The 23,243-nt window shown below is 40.3% G+C and overlaps 1 protein-coding gene across 1 annotated transcript in view; it reads right to left on the bottom strand.

Annotated features, from left to right (window-relative positions):
* The window catches only part of LOC145410796 (dynactin subunit 1-like), a 102,705-nt gene that overhangs the window by 2,832 nt on the left and 76,630 nt on the right, over positions 1 to 23,243 (bottom strand). The window contains exons 10-26 of the mRNA XM_080280909.1: positions 21,900 to 22,099; positions 21,536 to 21,682; positions 21,002 to 21,161; positions 19,059 to 19,265; positions 18,311 to 18,484; positions 17,439 to 17,571; positions 13,743 to 13,933; positions 12,934 to 13,071; positions 11,925 to 12,110; positions 11,279 to 11,522; positions 10,288 to 10,481; positions 9,051 to 9,323; positions 8,720 to 8,858; positions 4,669 to 4,886; positions 3,845 to 3,985; positions 2,960 to 3,115; positions 2,260 to 2,349 (exon numbers count right to left, since the gene is read on the bottom strand). Coding sequence (XP_080137035.1) covers positions 2,260 to 2,349; positions 2,960 to 3,115; positions 3,845 to 3,985; positions 4,669 to 4,886; positions 8,720 to 8,858; positions 9,051 to 9,323; positions 10,288 to 10,481; positions 11,279 to 11,522; positions 11,925 to 12,110; positions 12,934 to 13,071; positions 13,743 to 13,933; positions 17,439 to 17,571; positions 18,311 to 18,484; positions 19,059 to 19,265; positions 21,002 to 21,161; positions 21,536 to 21,682; positions 21,900 to 22,099 — 2,991 coding nt within the window. The remainder of the gene's footprint in view (positions 1 to 2,259; positions 2,350 to 2,959; positions 3,116 to 3,844; positions 3,986 to 4,668; positions 4,887 to 8,719; positions 8,859 to 9,050; positions 9,324 to 10,287; positions 10,482 to 11,278; positions 11,523 to 11,924; positions 12,111 to 12,933; positions 13,072 to 13,742; positions 13,934 to 17,438; positions 17,572 to 18,310; positions 18,485 to 19,058; positions 19,266 to 21,001; positions 21,162 to 21,535; positions 21,683 to 21,899; positions 22,100 to 23,243) is intronic.

Below are 23,243 nucleotides of genomic sequence, written 5' to 3'. Positions count from 1 at the left end.
TCCTGGGTATCAGACGTTGTCTGATATCGAGATCGCGTCTTCGGTTGCTGGTGTCAGTCCCGAACTTGAAGATTCCGACGACGAAGGCGATGATGATGCAGACTCCGCCCAGCAGGACACTACTCCAGCCATCCCCAAGCTGAGCGCACTCCGGGAACATCTAGAGTTCGTCCTAGACTACCTGGAACACCCGGACTGCGACAGGGAGATGGGGCCCTTGGGACTCGTGGAGGAAGTGCGTGCTTTCCGGCAGCGCATCATCAATCGCCAGAATCGTCGGTCCTTGCGTCAGTCAACGATTGACAGTTTTTTCAGGCCCGTGACCCCGCTGTGCCAAGCCCTGGTTCCACTCCGTTGCCTCCCCAAGACAGGCCCTCATGCTCCGAGCCACAGCCCAGCACATCAGCTACAGTGGAGTCACCGCTCGACGTGAGTTTGCGGCTGTCTTCAGAGTCTTCTGTAGTCGGTACGCCATCACCACTACCCACCGATGCACCCCTTGGACGCCTGCCAGTGATACTCTCGGGCTCTGACAGTGAATAAACAGCAAGAACTTCTCCACTAGACCACACGGGAATTTTGAGTGTTGTGCAGTGAAAAAAACGGTGTGTTGTGTTAAGGTTTTCAAGTTGGGAGAAAAGACTAAGTAGAAAAGAAATTTAACGTAACTAACCTTCTTTGTTTTGGCTTTGGAAACTTAAAAAACTTGGGAAAAGTTAATGTGCAACACTTAAATTTAATGGAACATTATTTGGACTAAAGTGAACACTGTGAAAAGAACGGACTTCTGTGTGTTAGTGACTAAGTTCAGTGCAAGACTTCAGGAAGAGTGTAGTGCAAGTGCTTCAGGAAATCGTTCTTACTGTCAGAGTCCGAGAGGAGGCGGTTATTCATCGAGGTGGCCAGGGACTTGCTGTAAGTAGCCAAAATGTTTCATGTTGTACTATTTTCCATACTATATTTACCAGAATGTTTCATATTGTATTTTTTCCCATACTATACTTACCAGAAAGTGTCATACTGTACTTCTTTCCATACTAAACTTACCTCATGCATGTGCAGTAGGAATGGGTTTTTCAGAGTTCGGTTAGGTTCGGTTAGGTTAGGTTCGGTTAGAGTCCATAAGTACCAGAATGTTTATTAATGTATGAACATACTTCTAAACCCACATTTTATGTGTCTATTGCATTTATTTCAGTCATTTATGTGCCTTATTGGTGTGATTTGGGTGTTAAATAGGTGCTATGCATGTCCGGAGGGAGTTGTATAGGTGTTTCTCTGTGTTAGGGTCCGTAAGTACAAGTCCATAAGCTGGGGCCCAATATCCGGACAAAACCAATATCCGAACCTACCGATGGCTCTATTGATCCGGATATTGGAGTGATTACTGTACTGTATTATCATTGGATAAAATCTGAATGTAAACGAGATAGATCCTCTTCTGTCTTTCTTTCCTTCATTCTTTCCTTGTCCTTCTGCCTACAGGTGACTTTACACTCCCTCTTCTGTCTTTCTTTCCTTCATTCTTTCCTTTTCCTTCTGCCTGTGGGTGACACTACACTGAGTGACAAGCCAAATGGTTTCCTGTACACCAGGAAACCATTTACTATGCTGGGTGGTAACCATATAACCAAATTTTGGCGCCTGGTGGTTTAGTGGATAATTATTGCGCTCCAGTCGGACTGAGCCGGTGAAGGTTTATATCCAAGGGATGGTTGGGGTTGATTGCTCATGAAATGCCACTCAAGGATGAGTGAGGCTGGTCACTCTCATCTTAAATATCGGGACCAACTTGCCTAGCCCCAGGCTTCTACGCTCCTCATGGGGCAACGTAGGATTGGATGATGGATGGATGGAAATGAGATAGATTAGCAAAAGAAAATATTCTTAAAACTAACTCTTCAACACTTTCTGTATGGCATAATTATTATTATTATTTTTTTTTTTACTTCATATTGGCTACCACCAAACAAGTCTTATCTAGCTTAGGCAAAATGGGCTGGACCGATGGAGTTCTGGTAAACAATCTCCTGTAATGCCCTCACTATGATGGGTACACTGTTACCAGCACTGGTGCTTTAATATGGCTACTACAAGATAATACAAATATCTTAGGAGAGAGCTATTACAGTTAACATTCCATGTACCTACAAATACATGTGAAATGTACATCAGAGAAACATGATACGATGACCCAGAACATAGAATACATCACCCAATATACTACACTACCAAGAAATACCTAATCCACAGTGATACCTTAGTAAGTTGTGGTGATGGGAAGGCAGAGAAGGTGGTGCTGACACTACCACCAGGCTTATTCACTGCCAGGGTGCGGGTGATCTCATCCTGAAAAGGGTATACATATAAAGGATGTCTTCCGTTAATAAATTATAAAAACCAAAGCAGAAATATACAAAATGGGATTACTAGGTTCATAATTTTATAACACTCAACATTTATCATCATCATATCATCGTCATCCTGATATCACCTCCCCACCTGCGAAGGGGATGAAGTGGGGCTCAGAGAGCACGACAGTTGGAGAATTAACAAAAGCATGCCCAGAACTCACTTACTCACCATTCAAGCCTCCAAATCCTGACTTTACTGCACATACACACTTACTAGAGTATCTTCACTTTAACTTAGCTTAAAATTGCTATCACTCCATCTTGAATGTTGTAGCAACAGTTTAACACTAGAAAGTGGTGCTAGCCACAAAGAACTGTTATGGGAAGGATGTGGAGCTATACAGTAGTTGTGTCTTGTTCTGCCACTGAGGTATGGGAAATAAGTTTAAAAGGATAAAAATCTGGCCAAGTTATGGGGAAAGAACTAGAACAACATCATGCTAAGTGATACATGGCAAACACTCATTCACTCACCATTCAGACCAGCAGAACCCTGGCTCCACCTCTCATACACACACACAGTAAATGCACATATGCCTCCTAACCTGCAGTGAGGTGACCTGAGAGCGGAGTGCATTGAGCTTGTTGCGGTGCTCCAGGAGGTGGTGGGCAGGTGTGGCAGAGGCTGTGGCAGGGACAGTAGCTGGCTTTCGTTTGGTTAGATCCACCACCATCATACCCGTCATCACCGCGTTCACCTCCTAGCACCATCATCACACCATCATTATCATATCTACATCATCATCATCATCACCATAACCCATTCCATTGTCATCACCATAATCCATTTCATCATCATCATAATCATATCAAAATTACATCATCATCATCATAATCAAAATCCAATTTCTTTTCATAACCCAATTTTAATATCACCTTCATCACATACGTCATTTTCATCATCATCATCATAACTCAATTTTACCATTACTGTATCATCAACTTTCTAATTACAGTATTACAAAGGCAAGAAGAGGATTCAGACAAAAAAGCTAAAGAGGCAATTAACAGAGTACCCAGTGAAATGGGCAATACAGCCAAGTGATTTTCCAGTCATATATTACAAATTAATAAATAAATCTTTATGCATTACACAGCCAATCTGCTGAATGTTTTGTGCTGTTAGAGCGATATGATACCCTTAATTGATTAGACCAATCTCACCGTTTTATCAGTCCAATATGTGAAGAAATTATGCTAATGTACTTACTTAAAGGGATACACAACAGTGTTTCACAATACCTTGCTATATAATGTAATGACAGACATTATAATCAGGTCCAGTACTGTACTAACAGACCTATACATACGGTGAATGTATGTTGAAACTCAGCAATGATGAATATTTTAAGTTACAGAAGACATCCAAACAATGAAGCATGGGAAAAATGCAGGAATATGGAAGAACTGCTCCCACAACTTTACTATACCTTCTGAATGTGTGATGTCTGGCGCATGAGATGGTTAATGCGGTCAAGCGTATGTTTACTTTCCTCACTACCCTTCTCTTCCTTACTCATATCTCTCTTCTCCTCCTCATTACTCCCTCCACATATGTTCAACTTTTGCACCTGTGAATAACAGAAAAAACATATATACTGAGTTTTACAAGTATGCCTGTAAGTGACTGATACTACACAGGCTAAGAAAGACTGTGCAACCCCACTCCAAAGCAGGAAAGTCTATAAATCCTACAGACTTAAAGAAAACAGAAATAGCACTATATATAGCCATAAAATGCAGTGTTAGCCCTAAAACAATTTTCTGTAATACTCTCAGATGCTCCCAGTTATAAGGCAATCCTTACTCTTATAATCTCTTCCCCTCAACATGATCATCATTGTCACTGGTAAAAGACTGTGCCCTGACCACTCTGTGGAGTGGGAAAAGAGATCTACATATACTACACTATACTTTATACCTATGTGTGGAGTAGGAAAACAGATCTGCTTAAACTACAATACACTTTGTACATCATCATCATCATCATCCGGACCCCCCTTCCCATCCAAGCGCAGGGTGAAGAGTAGCAATGTCCAGACAGCCCAAAATTGCCCAATCCAATGGGCCACGCTTCCATTCACTCATCATTCAAGCCCCCGGAATCCTGGTTCTATTGGATACGCCAAAAACATTCACCACATTCTGAAGCTTCACACTTTATACCTGTAGAAAAGGGGGGGGGGGGGGGGGGGGTAGAAGGGGTCCTTATTCACTATTACTGTTTTTTGATGTACTATACCGTGTAACATACCCTAATAGGCTTCAATGACGCCAGCTGAGAGTGCATGCGTTGTGAAGTGGCATAATGGTGGGCTGCAGTTGTGTAGCTGAGGGCAGCACGCAGATCATTAATCTGTTGTAGCAGCATAGGAGAGTCTTTCACCATCCCGCTACCTCCTACAATGCTTCCTACCATACCTACACCACCGGCAGATGATGGTGTTGTTGGAGATGAAGGTGACACTGCTCCTGAGAAAAAAAAAATAATAATAATAATTGAAAAAAAAGTCAGGACCAAACCACACTGGGTTTTCACTTCAATAAACTTATGCGTAACATGAACCTTTGCAAGAACACAGTGGTAGCTTCAAGTGAACCCCCAGTACCATCTCTGTACTTTACATGCTAGAAGAATGAATATTATTGCTTACTCATAAAAAACAAGAAAAATAGATGTGATGAAGTATAATACTACTGTTGTGACCCCAAGTTTATTTGGACACAAACTCAAAGGACTGCTGAAATGCAGTCACTTCAACCAGTTGCTTTCCAATACTTTATCTAGGTCATCTTGAAAGTTTTCTATCATGTGGGAGTAAGGTGCATGAAGTGAGTACGTGCGCTATGGTGTGAGGGACTAGAGTATGGGGAGGGCAGAGTAGATGACTTGTGGGTTGTATTGAGCATTGGTAGTAAAGAAAAGGGTGATGGCAAACCCAGACTGGGTAGGTGATCTAAGGAAAGCATGACATGAGATTCATCACCACTGATGAGTAAAATGGGTCACATATCCAATCACTCAACATTCTAATTTTCACAAATCTTGGCTCCACCATACACATACACAACTAGCATATTATACATCACTGGGATTGTCAAATCTTCCAGATTTAAGACCCACACAACAATGCTGTGCTATTCCAACAATCAGCAGACTTATTTCACAAAATCTGCACTAAAGTAAGCCACCTTTGAATCTGTACAGAGGTGAAACTGCAGTCTGTTATCAATGCACTGAAATAAATCATCATTATCATCACTGCACATCTTTTTTCCCACCTGCAGGTAGGATGAGCTATGGCACAGAAAGCCAGGAAAAGGAAACAATATGAGACTGAGAGAAGTATTCAAAAGTTTGTCCAATGAAATTGGCAACATACACATTCATTCATCATTCAAACTCCTGGAATCCTGACTCCATCCATCCATCCAACCATCATCCAATCCTATGCAGCCTCATGAGGAGCATGGAAGCCCAGGGCTAGGCAAGTTGGCCATGACATTTAAGATGAGAGTGACCAGCCTCACTCATCCATGAGTGGCACTATGTGAGCAATAAACCCCAACCATCCCTTGGATATAAACCTACAGAGGCTCAATCCAATTGGAGTGCCTTAATTATTCACTAAACCATCAGGCGTCATAATTTGGTTATATGGTTACCACCCAGCATAGTAAATGGTTTCCTGGTGTACAGAAGCCATTTGGCTTGTCACTCAGTGTAGAGTGATCCATGGGCAGAAGGAAGAGAAAAGAATGATGGAAAAAAAGACAGAGGAGGGAGTGTAAAGTCACCTGTAAGCATAAGGATGAGGAAAGGATGAAGGAAAGAAGGAAAGAAGAGGGTGGATGGAAAGAGAGGAAAGGGCAGACACACAAAGCAGCACTACATCCTGTGAGTGAATGGTAAGCTCCCCCACCTACCACAAGAATCCTGACTCCACTCGAACTATTCAATTCAATAAGCGTTTACATGCCCATGTTCCACAAACAATTATTTGGACTCTCCACATTTTATCTTCTCTACATATAGGTCTACCTCATAAAGAGCTTCTGCTTTTCCATTCTTCAATTTCTTTGCACTATTCTTCACTTATGCCACTGTTACATTCTTGGGCACCACATTCCCTCTATGTGCACCACTAAATCTAATCATATTTACCACAACTCTGTTCTGGTCATTCTCATATACAATATGAATATACTAAAGCCTCTCCATCTGTTCCTTACATGTACTGTTTTCTCAATTACCATATAATTCCTCAATTTTCATCCCTAGCATTTCCAACTTTTCCCACATTCATTCCTACATTTAAGCACTTCTTTTCAAAAAGTGTATCTTCCGGTTTTCTGGAAAACTTAAATTTTATTTCATTAATACATAATAAACTTTTCATGAAACATTAATATAACACAAAATAAACACAGAAAACTATATTACGGTATAACTGTACTAAGCATGGCCTCAGGGGTAAGGGACTGAATAGGGGAGCTGCCAGAGTTCGAGCAGCATGGAGACCCGCCATTAGGTGACCAAGGTCAACGCATGCAAGCATATTGGAGCTTTTAAAAATGAAAATGAAAGCGAAACGAAACAAATCATTCTAAGTTTGGTAATTTTCTGGAAATAATCCTAAACCACTAGTGACAGTATCCACAGTTTAAGGATTAACTGCTATGCATTAAGCTAAATCCTAATGCAGAAAACTCAATTTATTCCTCCCTTAAACCAATGAAGACTGCAATCTGCAGTAATATCATGAGCAACTGTGAGGATGCTTGCATTGTGAAAGGCAATTTTCTGTTCAGCCTTGTTAATCTGATGGCTACTGTTCAAGCTCCAGTCTCCCAAAACAAGCTACCATCAGGCAATAAATCTGTACAGAAATATCCTTGATAGCATCACCAATATACAGTATGAAAGGAAATACGAAAAAAAATCTAAGTTGTGTATTAAGACATGAAGTAGTAAGAAAGGCTAAACTTACAGCAGGATTCTGTGTACTTTTGGCTGAAAGCCCTGCCTTAAGAATGACAATAAAGTTATTAGAGCCAGTCTCTTTTATCTGATGGAACTGGGCAACTCCCTAATTTTAATACTACTGCAAATGGTGGTTGGCTGCATGAAATTTTATCCTAGTTGTGATGCAGAAGTCAGCTTCCTTCATTGCTAGTGAAATCAACCCTCCAACTGAATACACTTGGCCATGAACTACCATATTTCCCATTGTACAGTACGCTCCGGTGCAAAACACGCACCCTAGTTTTCAAAAGAAAATTTGGAAAACACCTAGGTCTAAACCAAGCCTAACAAGAACATGAAGTTGCAGGACTTCCACCTACCTTACCACGATGTTTCGTTGGATACTTACTGTGCTGCTCTTAACGAGCTAATTTCTTTACAAACAACAGCACTATAATTTCAGATGTCCTGGTACCTGTATAGTTTCATACTATATCTTTGGAGAATCTGAAATTCCAGTGAAAAAATGTTGAACCACATGAAATAACCACCATATGGCATTTGTTTTGGTCTGACACACCAGCTACCAAACTCCAGTGTTACCAAGGTTGGCAAAATTTCTGTTGTAACTCTGACATCATATTCCGCCATTCTCTTTGCTTAAAAGCAAAGGAAATTGCTACTTCTTTACGGATACTCATGTAACTTCATCATATATATACAATATTACGTTTATCAGAAAAATCCATTTAGGAGACGAATTTCCAAACTGATATGGGTGTAGTGGTGTAGCCTATAGTTTAGCGTGTTTTAAAGTTGAGTTCAGAGCTTTAAAAGTTTTCTGTTTGGCAACACTGTCCACTGAGCTGGCAGTAAACAATACAATCAGAGCGTCATCGATCACGTGAAAAGCAAAAGTATTGATGCCCTTACAGTACTCTGATAAAGACTGAAGAACTGTTCATTATATGATAACATAATAGTACAGGCCTACTGTAAACACAGCCATGAGACTATGAAGGATAAAAAAATAATAAAAAGGTAAGTTTTCATCAGTTTCAGGAAGACATAACCACTTCTGGGTTCAACTGTGGCCCATTCCTTCCCTATTAAAATAGGTAGCTTCGTTGTATAACACGCAGGACATATTTTGAAAGTATTTTTCTGTTTTAAAAAATGTACATTATATGCCAGGAAATACGGTAATCTAAAAGGGGTTAGGGGGAAAAAAAAAATGGCAGCCACAGTCATTCATAATCCTAAGGCAAGTGGTAGTCAACCATGAACAGTACTACATCTGAATGATTTACGAAGAGCAATAAGAGACTTTACTTCTCACCAGTGAAGGATGAAGACTTTGAGAGTGCTTCATAGAGTGTCTTCTTGTTGAGAGCCTTAAGTTTCTCTCGCAGTTCTCCTTTTTCAGACTCCAAACTTTCTATATCACTCTGGAGGTGATCCATAGTCTCATCATACTCCTACAGGAACAGAGAAGATATTACTGGTAATGGAAAAGGTAACGTATGTGCTTATGACAACAATTACATAACACAGAACAGGACCTGTATCTTAATGTTGCTGTAGTAATGGTGTTATCACTGCAACAAATTAACCATTAAAAAGTAATACAGTACAACCAAAAAATCACAAAGACGCCAACTGATCTCTACCTTCTCTTTGCGGCGCAACATCATCAATGTGTCATCAAGCTTGCGCTGAAGCTTGTCGATGGTGAGGTCGGCATCCCGTGTGGCAGTGGACAGCTTCTTCTCAGCCAGGTCCCGCCGAACAGTCATCTCACTCAGCTCCTCGTGTTTCTGCTTCAGGGCCACTCGTAGCTCCCTCAGGTCCTGTTCTCGGTGCTCCAGCTTGTACCGCACTTGCTCTGTTTCCTTAGCCTCCTGCTTCAGGGTCTGGGCTCGCACTGATACTGGTGCTGGGCCCTGGGTGTGTGAAAAAGTTAATAATATTGAAAGATGCAGTAAATAACAGTGAAAGATGCACACTCTGGCAGTAAGGACTTGCCTTTGCTCTCTTTCTCTCTCTCTCTTTCACTAAGATCAATCATTACAACCACCTCCATCTACACCATCATCATTACCATTACTTCATCATCATCATCAAAATCATCACCACCACCACTACCTACACCATCATCAACAATGCTATTACATTACCACCATGTTTTAAAATTATATAAAAAATAAATGTGGGTAATATCCCGAAACAGAGAGAAGGCAGAAACACAGTGTAACAGAACAGTATTTGGCAGCCATCCATCCACCACTTATATAAGGATCCAAGAGCAATTGCAGCATTTTAAATGGATGGATATTTTGCTTCTATTTAATAATGTCACACAATGCCACCATCTCCCACTGTCCTAGTCTTTCTCCAAATTACCAACATGCACTACCATCATCCTTATTCTCCATTCAAAAGCATTAGTCTTCTTTAAACATCTCTCTGTTATTCTTTACAGATTCTTAACTTCCTCAGTCTGAAGATATCTTTTTTCTTTGTTTATTCTTGCTAATATTAACTAAGTTTACTAAAACTAAGAACGATGTCATCAAGCTGCAGGGGATAGAAGCAAGCTCAATTAACCCCTTCTACCAGAAGACTCCGCTTTATTTCAATCAAGCTGATGTTAGACAGCTTTATTCACCTTCTGAAAGGTGTCATCAGGTTGATGGGATTAGTGCAACTGAACAAAGTACCCTATCATGAATCCCCATAACAGGACATCAAGATATCATCTCTCCCCCCCCCCTCTCTCTCTCTCTATTTTTTTTTAATGTCACTCTTTTCCTATCCTTCAATCTCCCTACCTCTCTATCTCCTTATCTCTTTAAATCTCCCTACCTTTCACACCTAATGGTACTATTTCTTTTTGACATTACTCACTCTCTCCTCCACTGATCCATCAAAGTCGTATTCTCCCTTCTCGAGTGCTGACGTGATGCGTACAATCTCTGAGGATGTGCGGTGGAGTGAGAGCCGTAGTGAGTCTGGTCCAAGATCCTCCCCACCATATATGAGATCTGTAGCCTGATGTGTGAGTTCCTTCAATTTTTCCCCCAGTAAACCTCCATCAGGGTCTGTTTGGTAAAGGGAAAGGATGCTGTACAAGTTTTTCTCTTATACAACAGATCGAAAAACTGTCAGCTCTTACTCCACATGAAACTAACATCAAAGATGATGGATACTGCAAAATGATTACTGGTCCTACCCCAGGTCAGTCACCAAGATTTCATGTGGAAGCAATGCTGTTTATTACTTCCCTGCGGCATTTTCTATCATGTCCATAGTAAATAGTTAATCTCAGCACATTATCGTTCATTTATGAGGGCTCCAACATGCTTGCATGCATCGGCCTTGTTCACCCAATGGAGGATGTCCATTAAAATAGATCTCTGGCACATAATTAATTAATCTACTTGGGACACCACAAGTTGTCCTCACCATACAGGATGTCCTCAGACCCCTACTATGTGATACTTTTTGTGTGTACAGACCCCTACTATGTGATACTTTTTGTGTGTACAGACCCCTACTATGTGATACTTTTTGTGTCTACAATCAGAAATAAAACTTCTACTACTCCACTGTGTCAACCTCACATTTAGGACACCTCCATCACATCCTCCCTAATGCATATAAAATGGAATCATCTATGGGCAAAGAATCATACCAACTTCTCTCAGGAGAGGATTATTAGCCTGCAAAGGAAAATGAAAAGCATAAGAGGTGACACATCATGTGACCTCTGTCCCCAACCGTACAACTGCAATAAAGCTTATCAGTAATTAGCACCTATTTTGGTGTATAATCAGTTTCAATTGTAGCTGTCCCCTCAGTTCAGCTTCCTGTATCTATCAATCATCTTCATTTTTACCTGAAAGAAGTGATGGCTGCTGAAGAATGTTTTTGGTAAGATGCCTAAGTGCTCTGGCTCCATTGTTCATATGTCCTAGAGATGAAGAAAGTGCATCTTGGACTTCTGTGGGGTAACGAAGGGGTGCCATTGAGCCATCCTGTGGAGTACGGCGTCTCACCCTCTTAACTGCATCTTGGATATCCTTACTGGCAGCCTCCACATCTTTACACACCACCACAACCTCACATTCCTTGTGGTTTGGCTAAAATAAAACAGAAGGACACTACACTTATTTGGACAAAAATAACTGTTCCTAGAATTCCTGACACTGTAAAAAAAACTAAAAACAAATATTATCTAAACTACTTTCCTCTCTAAAACAACTAATGGAGGAATCATTTAGTCAGGGCCCCAGGGCTAGTCTACCATATTCCTGAATAATTAAAACAGAGTAAAGTGGAACCAGAATTAACCCAGACAACTGCACACAACAAGAACTATCTCAATTTAACTTTACTGTAATAATAGTGTCTGGTCTTCAAGGATAATATCTACTCCAAGGCTATACAGAATATGAAAGTGTATCAACCTTAAATATGGAAAACCTCCTATAAAATGCATTATTACACATACAATGCTGCAGTGTCTCTAGAATGATACACACATGCACAAGTGTGATGATAGTAGCAGTGGCAGTGGCTGTGGCAGCAGCAGCTGATGAGAGGGCCTTGGCAACATCATACAGGTAGAGTGAGCGGTCAACACTCTCTCCTGCCAGATGGGTTGGGTATGCTGTCGAGAAATAGCTAACTGTTCTTTCCAGGGCCTCTAATGGCACATTCTCATCAAGCTGTGGGGAAAAACAGAAATGGTTACTGAATTTTCTTCATTACCTCAAACACTTCATTTTAAACTTTAATTTTCCCTTAGTCATGAATTAACATTTCTTCCAAAGACGTGCAGGATCACAATGCAGAACTTATTCAACTTTCTGTATGAAAGACTGATGAAAAGAGTGTATGTGAGTGAGGTTGAGGGGGGAGGAGGGAGGGGGAGGCTGAGGATGAGATGGAGGGATGGGGTGGAGAGGTATATGAGAGAGGGGGGTGTGAGTTGGGAGCAGGGCAGTGAAATGGCAGGGGACAGGATGATGTGGAGGCAATTTGTTTGTGGCCACCCCAAACAGGATTGAGGCATCTGGCAATAGATAGATTGATAGACAAACTCATTCCAGCATGTTTCATATAAATGTATATCTACGCTGGGTGGTAACCACATAACCAACTTATGATGCCTGGTGGTTTAGTGGGTAATTATGGCATTCCAACTGGACTGAGCCAGTGTCTGTTTACATCCAAGGGATGGTTGAAGTTTATTGCTCATGTAACGCTACCCAGGGATGAGTGAGGCTGGTCACTCTCACCTTTAATATCAGGACCAACTTGTCTACCCCTGGGCTCTTATGCTCCTCATGGGGCATCTCAGGATTAAATGATGATGATGTATTATTATTGTTATAACACTAGCAAGAATTCTGTGCTTCATTAGGTTCACAGCTACAGTATATAAATACACATATACCAATCATGAAACTCTATGCAACCAGAATCACTTCATAATACGTCTATAAGCAAGGTTAAGTCTATACAGACAATTATCTGATACAACCGGACCTGATCTTTCCTGAGTAAATCAATGTAGAAGTCGAGGTTACGTTCATGTGAAGCCATCTCAGGGTAAAGGGTGCCCAGCTTAAGGAAGGTCTCCACTCCACAGGTACCTAACACATGCTGGTACTGATGGAGGATTGCCTAAAAAGAGACAAAATAATTTAAATAACATAACTACAACATTTACCTTCCTCTATCATCATAGTTTAGATATGGCAGTGACAGTTACTCAATGCAATATTTCACTGAAAACAAGTAAATCAGTCCTCCTACACCCATAATGAAGCAACACGATATTAGATGATACAGTAAATCCTTGATATTAGTTACCTTTACTCATTACAGCCATCCTTTTCTGCTATGAAATCAAGTAGATTACTGAAAAATTTCCTACTGTATTAAAGTTCCAATCAGAGAGTCATACTGCCAGTCACTCCACAGTCACAGTACCAGCTATGTAAGACAAAAGGTATGACATTCTGGACTACACCTCTGAACTTATAATGAGGACTACTGAAGTTACTATATCCTCTCAAAGTATGTACTTGATGAACATAAACAGATTCATTACTTCTAGACTTTACTCAAATGGTTTATTTCTTAATCAAGGTATCATACTTGTCATCCTTCACTACATTATCCCCACCTTTTCCATACCTTTTTTGTAATAAAGTAACCAGAATGGACACAATGTGCCATGTTTGTATACTAGAGAATTTCTTTATATTGGATGATGATGATGTTTCCTAAATTAACATATGTGAGGTTAGGAATACAAGAACAGATAAAAGCATATGAAATTAAGTTTGAACCTGTAATGTGTAGAGGAGCTGCAGGAGACGGGAGGCATGTGCATATTGCTCCACAATGTGTGTGCGGAGGACAGCCTGGCGGTCAATGGTTTCCGGGGCTGGGTGGCGATCCCTCACTCCCCCAATCACAATGTCTGCCTTGGAGCTGAGCCGTGCCACCAACAGCAACACCAGCACTGCATCATGATCACCTAAAAAATAATAATAATAATAATAATAATAATAATCTATCTATCCATCATCCAATCCTGTGTCACCCCATGAGAGTGTACGAACCCGGGGCTAGGGAAGTTGGTCCTGAAATTTAAGATAAGAGTGACAAATAATAATAATGATGATAATAATAATCATCATCATCATAATACAGTAAAACCTCGACATAACGGACTTCAATATGCCGGAATTTACTTTTATCGGACTCGAGGAGCCTACCGGACTAAGTTCTCATATATCGGGAAAAGTCCAATAAAGCCAGAAGCGGTTCGAACTGCCTGACCTCAGTCCAGCTTGGGCATGGGGATGGTGGAGGATGAAGATGTTTGGACAGATTGTTGTGACCTTGATGATGGGCGCTGGATGGGCACTGGGTAGTTGTCGTGACCTTGATGATGGGTGTTGGATGGGCACTGGGTGGTTGTTGTGACCTTGATGATGGGCGTTGGATAGGCATTGGAGTGGGTCAGGATATTGAGGATGCAGATTGCTGGATATGAATTTGATAACAAGTAATGAAGCAACAGTACTAATGAAAAGAAGTTGGTGCAGTCCAGACTAAAGTCTGATATATCAGAAAAAGTCCGGGTTAGCAGGGGAAAGTCCAGATGTCACTTTTATTGGATTTTTCTCTTTTTGGAATGGCTTGGGTCCCAATTGGTCTGTTATAGTGAGGTTTTACTGTAATTTAAAAAATCATAGTATTAAATACAGCAAGTGATACTGTACAGTATGATCATCATCACATTCTCATCACCATCATTCTATCCCTCATCAAGACCTCTTTTTTTTTTTTTTTCCCCCACCTAAGAAAGGGGTGAGCTAAGATCCTGGGGGGGGGGGAAGGATGGGGGGGGGGAACAGGAGATGGGAGAGAATTATCAACTGTATATCTGATGAAATGGGCCACATAAACATTTACACATTATTCATAACCCTGGAATCCTGGCTCCAATTCACAGTTTTAACCATGTCCACATTTTTTTTTTTTTTACATACTTCAAACTAATGTGGTAGGTAGGGGTGGTCACCACCCACTCACTCAATGCAGAGCTGCTTTGGGCATCTGCCCTTCCTCTCTTCCTTCCTTCCTCATCTGTCTTTCCTTCCTTTCATTCTTTCCTCTTCCATCTGCCTATGAATTACTTTACATTCTCTTTTTTGTCTTTCCTTTATATTTTCCTTCTGCCTATGGGTGACTACAATGAGTGACAAGTCAAATGACTTCCTATACACCAGGAAACCATTTACTACGCTGGGTGGTAACCACATAACCAAATTATGGTGCCTGGTGCTTTAGTAGGTAATTAAGGTACTCCTATCAGACTGAGCCTGTGTAGGTATATATCCAAGGGATGGTTGGGGTTTATTGTTCACATAATGCCACTCACGGAAGAGTGAGGCTGGTCAATCTCATCTTAAATGTCAGGACCAACTTGCCTAGGCCTGGGCTCCAACACTCCTCATGGGGTAATGTAGGACTGGATGATGGATGGATGGATGGATGAAAACAGATGCACTTCATGTTCACCTGCCATATGTCAGCAGGAGATAAAAGGTTAGAATAAAGTGGTAGGAAAACTGTTACATTAATACTTTTCACAATGAAATGAGGAAAAACTCATTAAACACCATTACTGCAGAGTGTATCAATAAATCATTACAGCATACAGTATCTAGAATGCAGCACTCAAGTACTATATGACCATATTTAGTTTAACTCCTTTGTGAAAATGCTTTACCATACAAATAAGATAACAGTACCATTTACTATACCTAAAAATATATCACCACTGACCATACCAAGGTTAGGTTTTGATTTTTAAACAATCATAATTTGAAGAAAAAAAAGAAAAAAAAAAAAAAAAAAAGAGGAATAAATGCTTTAACAGGCACATGGTATATTAACGTATTAATATAGTCAAGGAATCAACTATCATCTCTGTTTTGTCTGAGAATTACTATACTGAAATTTAGTAAAACATAATCAAAATCTTAAATGGACTAGTGTGTGTGTTGTACAAGTCAACTTTACTCAGGGTTGGCATTAAAAAAAAAACACCCAAAAAAATAACATCCCCCCCAAAAAAAAAAAAAAAAAATCCCTTACACTGTTAATTTTTGCATAAAATGTAGTCCTATGTTCCTAAGGTTAGGTTAGGGTAGTTAGGACATAAAACTGGGGAACATAGGACCCTGGGAACATACATATGCCCCCTCTCTCTGCAGTCATAGTCATACATGCAGACAATACAGAAATTTTCCTAAAATCATACTAATGCTGCTCCAGATACAGTATTGTACATGTAGTTATTCATTATTTCTAAATACCTTGCTTACGTGCCTTTTCCCTATAATAAGCTTCCCTCTTGGAACACTTTTGGATGTGGGTTCTCTCTCTATTTTAGCACTTATTATTTGGTTGCAGTATTTGCAGGCTGCTTTCTGTTTATTATTTTCTGAAACATCAACTTCAACCCATTCAGTTGCCATTTTTCTCCCACAACCAGCAGGCATTTTGTTGCTATGGTCCTCTCACTACCAAGGAAAAACTAAGACTGCAAACTGAGTACTGAGTCAGCAGTAATCAAGCCTCACCTGTCCATTTCCTGTATTAACATGTACAGCACAGGTTATCAAAAGCTTGGTCCAACTGGACCAACCTCTATCAACATGCCTAAAACAGGTATCTGTTCTCCAGATAATGGTCCAAATCTTTTATTCAGTTCTAAATTACCAAGTAATTGCCTATTTTAACTAATTTACATATAAATGTAAGGAATAACAATAAAACCCAAAAAAGCTCAGAATGCCAAAAAAAGAAAGAAAAAAAATTCATTCATCATCCAATCCTACACTGCCCCATAAGGAGTGTAGGGGGCCAGGGCTAGGTAAGTTGGTCCTGACATTTAAGATGAGAGTGACCAGCCTCACTCAACCCTGAGTGGCATTACGTGAGCAATAAACCCCAACCATCCCTCGGATATAAACCTTCACTGGCCCAATCCGATTGCAGCGCTGTAATTACTCACTAAACCACCAGGCGCCAAAATCTGGTTAAATGGTTACCACCCAGCGTAGTAAATTGTTTCCTGGTGTACGGGAAACAATTTGGCTTGTCATTCAGTGTAGGGTCACCCACAGGCAGAAGGAAGGGGAAAGAATGAAGGAAAGAAAAACAGAGGAGGGAGTGTAAAGTCACCCGTAGGCAGAAGGACGAGGAAAGAATGAAGGAAAGAAAAGCAGAAGAGGATGGAAGGAAAGAAAGATGGAGGATAGGAAAGGGCAAACACCCGAGAGCAGCACTACATTGAGTGAGTAGATGGTGAAAGCCCCCACCTACCACAAATTCTTTTTTTACCCAGGTTTTTTCCAACCCTGATTTTACTGTAATGTGTTCACCAAACTTTATGAAGATACTCAATTCCTTGATTGTACTACAATTAAGGTCTTTGACTGGGAAATAAGGATGACCCAACTCACCACCACGTGTCATGAAGTTGTCAGGCATATACTGGGTGAGGTAGGCCACATGCTGGTTCGCCTGCGCCACCTCCAGACGACGTAACTCCATGTCAATCGCCTTGCTATGTGCTTTGGTTTCAGTGAACATTTTCTGCAAATTGGACCACATTGTAAAAAGATAATGGCAGAAAAAGACTTTAACTTCTTAAATACAATGACTTATTTCATTATCTTAATCTTGCAATCTCAGGACTATTTTATTCAGCTTGGAAAAGGTTCATCATAATGGAGGATTTGTGAAGGCTACTTCTGTCCCCTCAAATCTGAAAGGTATCTTCTAACCTATATTACTGTCAGTTGTCTGGAATTAACAATAACATAATAAGAATTACATTTTTGTTGTGAAACGGTTAAGAGTTCCTAATCTCTCTCTCTCTCACTCTCTCTCTCTCCCTCTCTTAATCTTAGCAACCCTAAACCCTACATGACAGTGGAAAACTTGACTGCAAGGCTGCTAATGATAATAATGTGTAAAAGGTAAAGTTCTTTAAAAGTGTTGCTATAAGAATGCTTTCTGGCTCTTATGAGACAACAATTCAGCAAATGGAAATCCACAGCAATCATGCAGAAACTATAAGAGAAACAATGCTGATTATATCATCATCATTTTACTTAGCTATTTTTAGTTATTTCAAGGGGTTGGATCAACACTGGAAAAGGAAAACAGGTAGAGAGGAAAAGCGATGTGCCCAGTGAAATAAGCCATAAATGCTTTCACTCATTATTAAAAGTCAGTGAATAGTTAAATACAACTCAGATCAATGCAATACACAGGTATCATCATCATCATAACAATAAAAAAAATTATGTGTAATAAAAAATTTATGCACCTTGAAGTCAATGATTTCTGAAGGTGTAGCAACTGGTCTGTTGGTCTCGTGCTCAAGGCTGCGGCGGAGTTCCAGGTTCTGCTCCTGCTGACGCTGCACAAGGTCACGGAACTTCTTGATGGTCGTGTCCTGATCCACTATCACCTCATTGGCCGCTTCACGCTCTCTCAACACCTACATGACGACATTAAAGGAAAAACTAAAAGTGATTTCCTTATTCAGTATGGTGTCACCTTGTACTAATACATCATCATCATCCACACCTCTTTTTCCAGCTAAGGATGGGGTGCGGTAGGGTAGAGAGACCAAGGAAAAAAACCTAGTGGAAATGTTCAGAATGTCAGGTAAAAATTAAAGTCCTCATTATGCGGTAACCTGCTTTATTTATTTACCTTCCTTTTTTTTTTTTTCTGTTAATTTCAAAGTAAATTAAAGTTACCACTGCTACCTGTAAATATTATTTACTAAAATCTCAAAATTTACAGTACTGGATATATAAAAATAGGCTGTGATATTTTGGAAAACAATTCTGCTTTATAATGGGGACTGCCTCTAGCTACAAAATATTTTTCTAATACATAACAGAACATGAAAAACATAAAACTGAAACATAACTTTTAACAACAGATAATTTCCACCTCTACTCAAACCCAAAAGACAATGCAGATGAAAATATAATACTAGGAAGAAAAAGAAATTGCTTACAACAACAATCTGAAAGGCCTCTTAAAGTATCTATGATACGAACCTCCCTGATTCGAGCATTAGCCATATCAAGCTCCTCTCTCAGCTCCAGCTCCAGCTCACGGGCGTTTTCTTGGAGTTGGTCATTCATGTCATTGATGGCTTCAAGGTCAGCCACAGTTTCCACCAACTCCACCACTCGTTCCTCCAAATTCAAGTTACGATCTGTCAGAGTCTCAACCATCTCCTCGGCCCCCAGAGCTGCATCAACCTGAGGTGGCCAGGACATGGTCAGCTATGAGAAGAATCCTCAGCAAAATGGAAAAACAGAAGGCATAGTAAATCAAAGCTGCTACACCTACATATTATCGACATTATGGCAGAGATATCTATCTCAGATCCTTCAACAAGTGCTAAACTGTGCTAATCATGTTATTGCTCTTATACAGTCAACTAACTGGTGGTCTCTGAACATAAACTGTGGCAAATATATATTTCAAGACACTACTGTACATACCAAAGTACAGTATACTCCACACTGTGGTAAAAGTTACCACTATTAAGGTACCATAGGTTTTGCCAGGCAGACACATGCTCTTCTGTACCAATACTGTACCATGTCAGATATATATACTACAGATAACATATGAGGGCCACAGAATACTGAAATAAGGCAGGTCATGGTAATTAGACCGACACTCTCATATATACCCATTTTAAGTACATCCAAGAGTCTGAGAAGGTGAATGTCATATCAACCATCTCAGTGTTACCAATAACTGCCTTCATATTTTTTAAGTGAGTTAGTCTAATCATACCCCTGAGCAGGTACCAACCAGCCCACCACAACCATTATCTATTTGTACCATACATTCTTCTTTACTTTCAATTCAACTTCACTGTTCCTCCTATCTCAAAACCATTCTCTTTTCAAACAACTTACTTCCTAAATCAATATCTCCAGATATTTAAACAAACAATCCCTCTGATACACTATCAACTCCCACTCATTCAATACTTTATCTGAATTTTCCTTCACCCTCTTCTTCCCACGACATGACCCATTACATCCACTTCCAACTCTTTTTCTGACCATTACCCAATCCCTTCCACCTTTCCTACCCAACCCATCTCCTCCTATACTCTATTTCCTACTCTTTCTCACCCTATATCCACCTGCTTCCATGTTCCCTTTCCTCATCATACTATTTACTCCCTAGAGAACCTTCAATTCCATTTTCTTCTCTTTCCCGCTCTTTCTATCTAAAAGTCCTCCATTCCTTTGTATTCCTTACTCTTACTATCTCTCCCTCCCTAGCCCCTCGCCCTCCCACCATCCTTACCTTAAACTTTTCCATGCTTCTCCTACTCCTTACCTCCCTGCCATCATCCTTACCCTCACCTTTCCTTTCTCTAACCTTCCCCTCCCTTGCCTCTTTTCTCATCTTTACCCTAACCCTTCCTCCCTTCTCTTTCCCTAACCTCCCCCTCCCTTCCCTCTTCTCCAATGCTTCAAACTTCTCCTACTCCATATCTTTCCTATTCTTATTTATCTTCTTGTTCACTCCTTATCCCCTCACCCTTTCTTCACAATTTGCCTAAATATCACTTCTCTCCCCCTACTTCCCAGCCATCTTCCTGACCCTCAAGTTTCCTCCCTTTTCTATCCCTATCATATCCTTCCTTCCCCTCTCCTCCTCTGCTCTAAATTTCTGCTCCCCTCTATCTCTCTAGTTTTCTCTCTCTCTCTTTCAGTCACCACACCTTTCTTAAACTCTATTTCTCCCCTACAATACATCTTCCTGTACACTCTCTTTACCTTCATCTTTCCCCTCCTTTTCTCACCTTATTCCTTCACCCTTCCATTATCCTTACCCCAAATATTTCCTCTGCTATTCTCTAACCTCTTATCATGCTATTTGCCCTTACCTTTCCTCCCTTCTCATTCCCTATCCCCCTCCCACTTTCCTCTCCTCCCCTGTTCCATTTGTTTCACCCTTTCCTCACCTGCTCTTGTAAATCTGAGATGGTCTGCTCCAGCTGTGTGACCTGCACCCCAAGTTTGTCCTTAGCTTTCACCAGATCTTGTATCTCCCCCTTCTTCACCTCCAAGTCTTTCTGTAACAGCTGGAGCTCGTGTTTGTCATGGGCAGACAGGTCACGCATTCTGAACAACCACAACTTCGGGTAAGACTGTGACACGTGAGGGTAATGTACTGTATACTACAGTATATATTTCCCTGAACGGGAGTAAGTGATGCTGAGAGGTTACAGTTTTTCCTACAGTGCAATTTTTTTTTTTTTTTTCAAAGCTACATTTGGTACACTATTCTGCTGTATAAGCTACACATCATTAAATTGTAAAAGTGCACAGAATGTAACAAACATTTTTTGTTTTTTCATTAATTTACTTGTTTAATTTACCTACATGCTCTGTATTGTAAACAATAATTTAAAAGAAAACTGCATAAAATTAATGAACTTAAACATCTGAGTAGGAAAACATCATCTGTCATCTTCATAAAAAAAAAGGTTACTCACTTGACCAGAGTATCACGCAGCCTGCTGTTCTGCTGTTCCAGCTGCTTGACCTGCAACGTCGAAGCCTCACCCCCTGCCCCTTCACCTTTCACTCCAACAGTACCCCCTTCACCACTCATCTCTGTGCGTAGAATCTCCAGGTCCAGTCTAGAAGAATCAGATGAGAAGCAGAGAAGTTTGTTAGATCCTGTGATATCAACAGGTCAAATTCTAATCTTTCAATGAACTTCCCTTGCAGCTCTTTCATATCAGTTTATTTCTCCATGTGGTACGTCAACAATGTCTACTCTCATATTAAAGGGTTAGTCTACTGCATAATCTGATGGACAATGATGACACAAGTATTGTACAGTATTAGCCTTACGTGAGCTCCTCAATGCGTTCCTTAGCCTGGTCAAGTTCAAGCTGCAGTGTCTCAGCCTTCTCTTCGGCCATCTCCTTGTCCAGCGTCAGCATCTCTACGCTCTCAGCCAGCTCCTCAGTGTCCACAGTGTGCTGCTCCCGCAACTCCTGGGCTTCTCGAGCGTCAGCCTTTGCCTTCTGCAGCTCTCGCTGAAGTTGGGCCTAAATCCAAAATAACTAACATGAATAACTTAAAACTCTTTACACAACACCAGACAGGGTCATTTCTAATACACTATGACACCATTATCACTGCAAACTCTTGCAGTAAGAAAGCTATGACAACATTTTAACCTCTTCATACCAAGAACATGTCTGTTTTATTTCTACTACATCCAAATGATTTTATTCACCTTAAGATAATCTTGCTTAATTGGAGGGGTTTAGCGATGGCATTCATGAACCCCATGAATATGGGAGTCCTTCTCTAGTTGAACAAAGCTGTATGGAGTTAACAAGAATAAAACAAAATCCTATGACCGGATTAAAGAGGAAAATGATAAGACACATATAAATAAAGACATCTGGAGGTAGTCAGAATGAAATACACACCCTGAATGAGTTAAGTAAATATAATATTCTGTATCCAACAGCAAGGCTCAAAAAATTTCCCTTTACTGTAGAATAAGCTACATTATCATCTGTCTCCTCTTTTAAAGTTAATTTTGTTACTCTAATTTTTGGACCTAAGTCTCTGGTGATTCCCTGAGGTGGAGAATTACAGTACCATTTTATCCAACAAAGAATGTCATTTGTACTAAAGTGTCTTCACTGCTACCCTACGATTTTATACACCTTAGGTCTACCTTGAGGAGTATCAGACATACCTCTCTTTCTTTTCGTCCATATGAAAGGTCTCTCTTGAGCTGAACATAATCATCTGGATGTAGCTAGAATGAACTTTTTAAAAATGTAACCAGCAAATGCAGACAAATTATTCAGCTCAGGGGAGACCTCTAGTAGTGGATGTATTAATCAACGTTATATAAAAACCCTTGCAGCTCAAAAAATCATCCTCAACACATATTAAACTGACAGGTACTAACGAAAATAAGAACGACATCCTCTGACTGACTGGGTTATTGCGAGATGAAACAAAGAATGTGAAAAAAGTTATGTACTGACAGAAAATTAACAACTGTATGTACTCGTGTCTGAGTCATGTTTTCAAGACAAATTTTTGAAGCAAAATTGTAGACAGCCAAATAATACAGAGAGGCTGAAATACAATAATGAAGGAATGCCGACTCAGTTACTCTATTCTACTTCAAGTCTCACTTTCAACTAAGAGGCAACTTTAGACCAA

Source organism: Coenobita brevimanus, chromosome 86 (genome assembly GCF_032717465.1).
Source record: "Coenobita brevimanus isolate Jiangsu-jjx chromosome 86, ASM3271746v2, whole genome shotgun sequence".
NCBI classification, from domain to species: Eukaryota; Metazoa; Arthropoda; class Malacostraca; order Decapoda; family Coenobitidae; genus Coenobita; species Coenobita brevimanus.
This window is presented reverse-complemented; position numbering and strand designations above follow the sequence as displayed.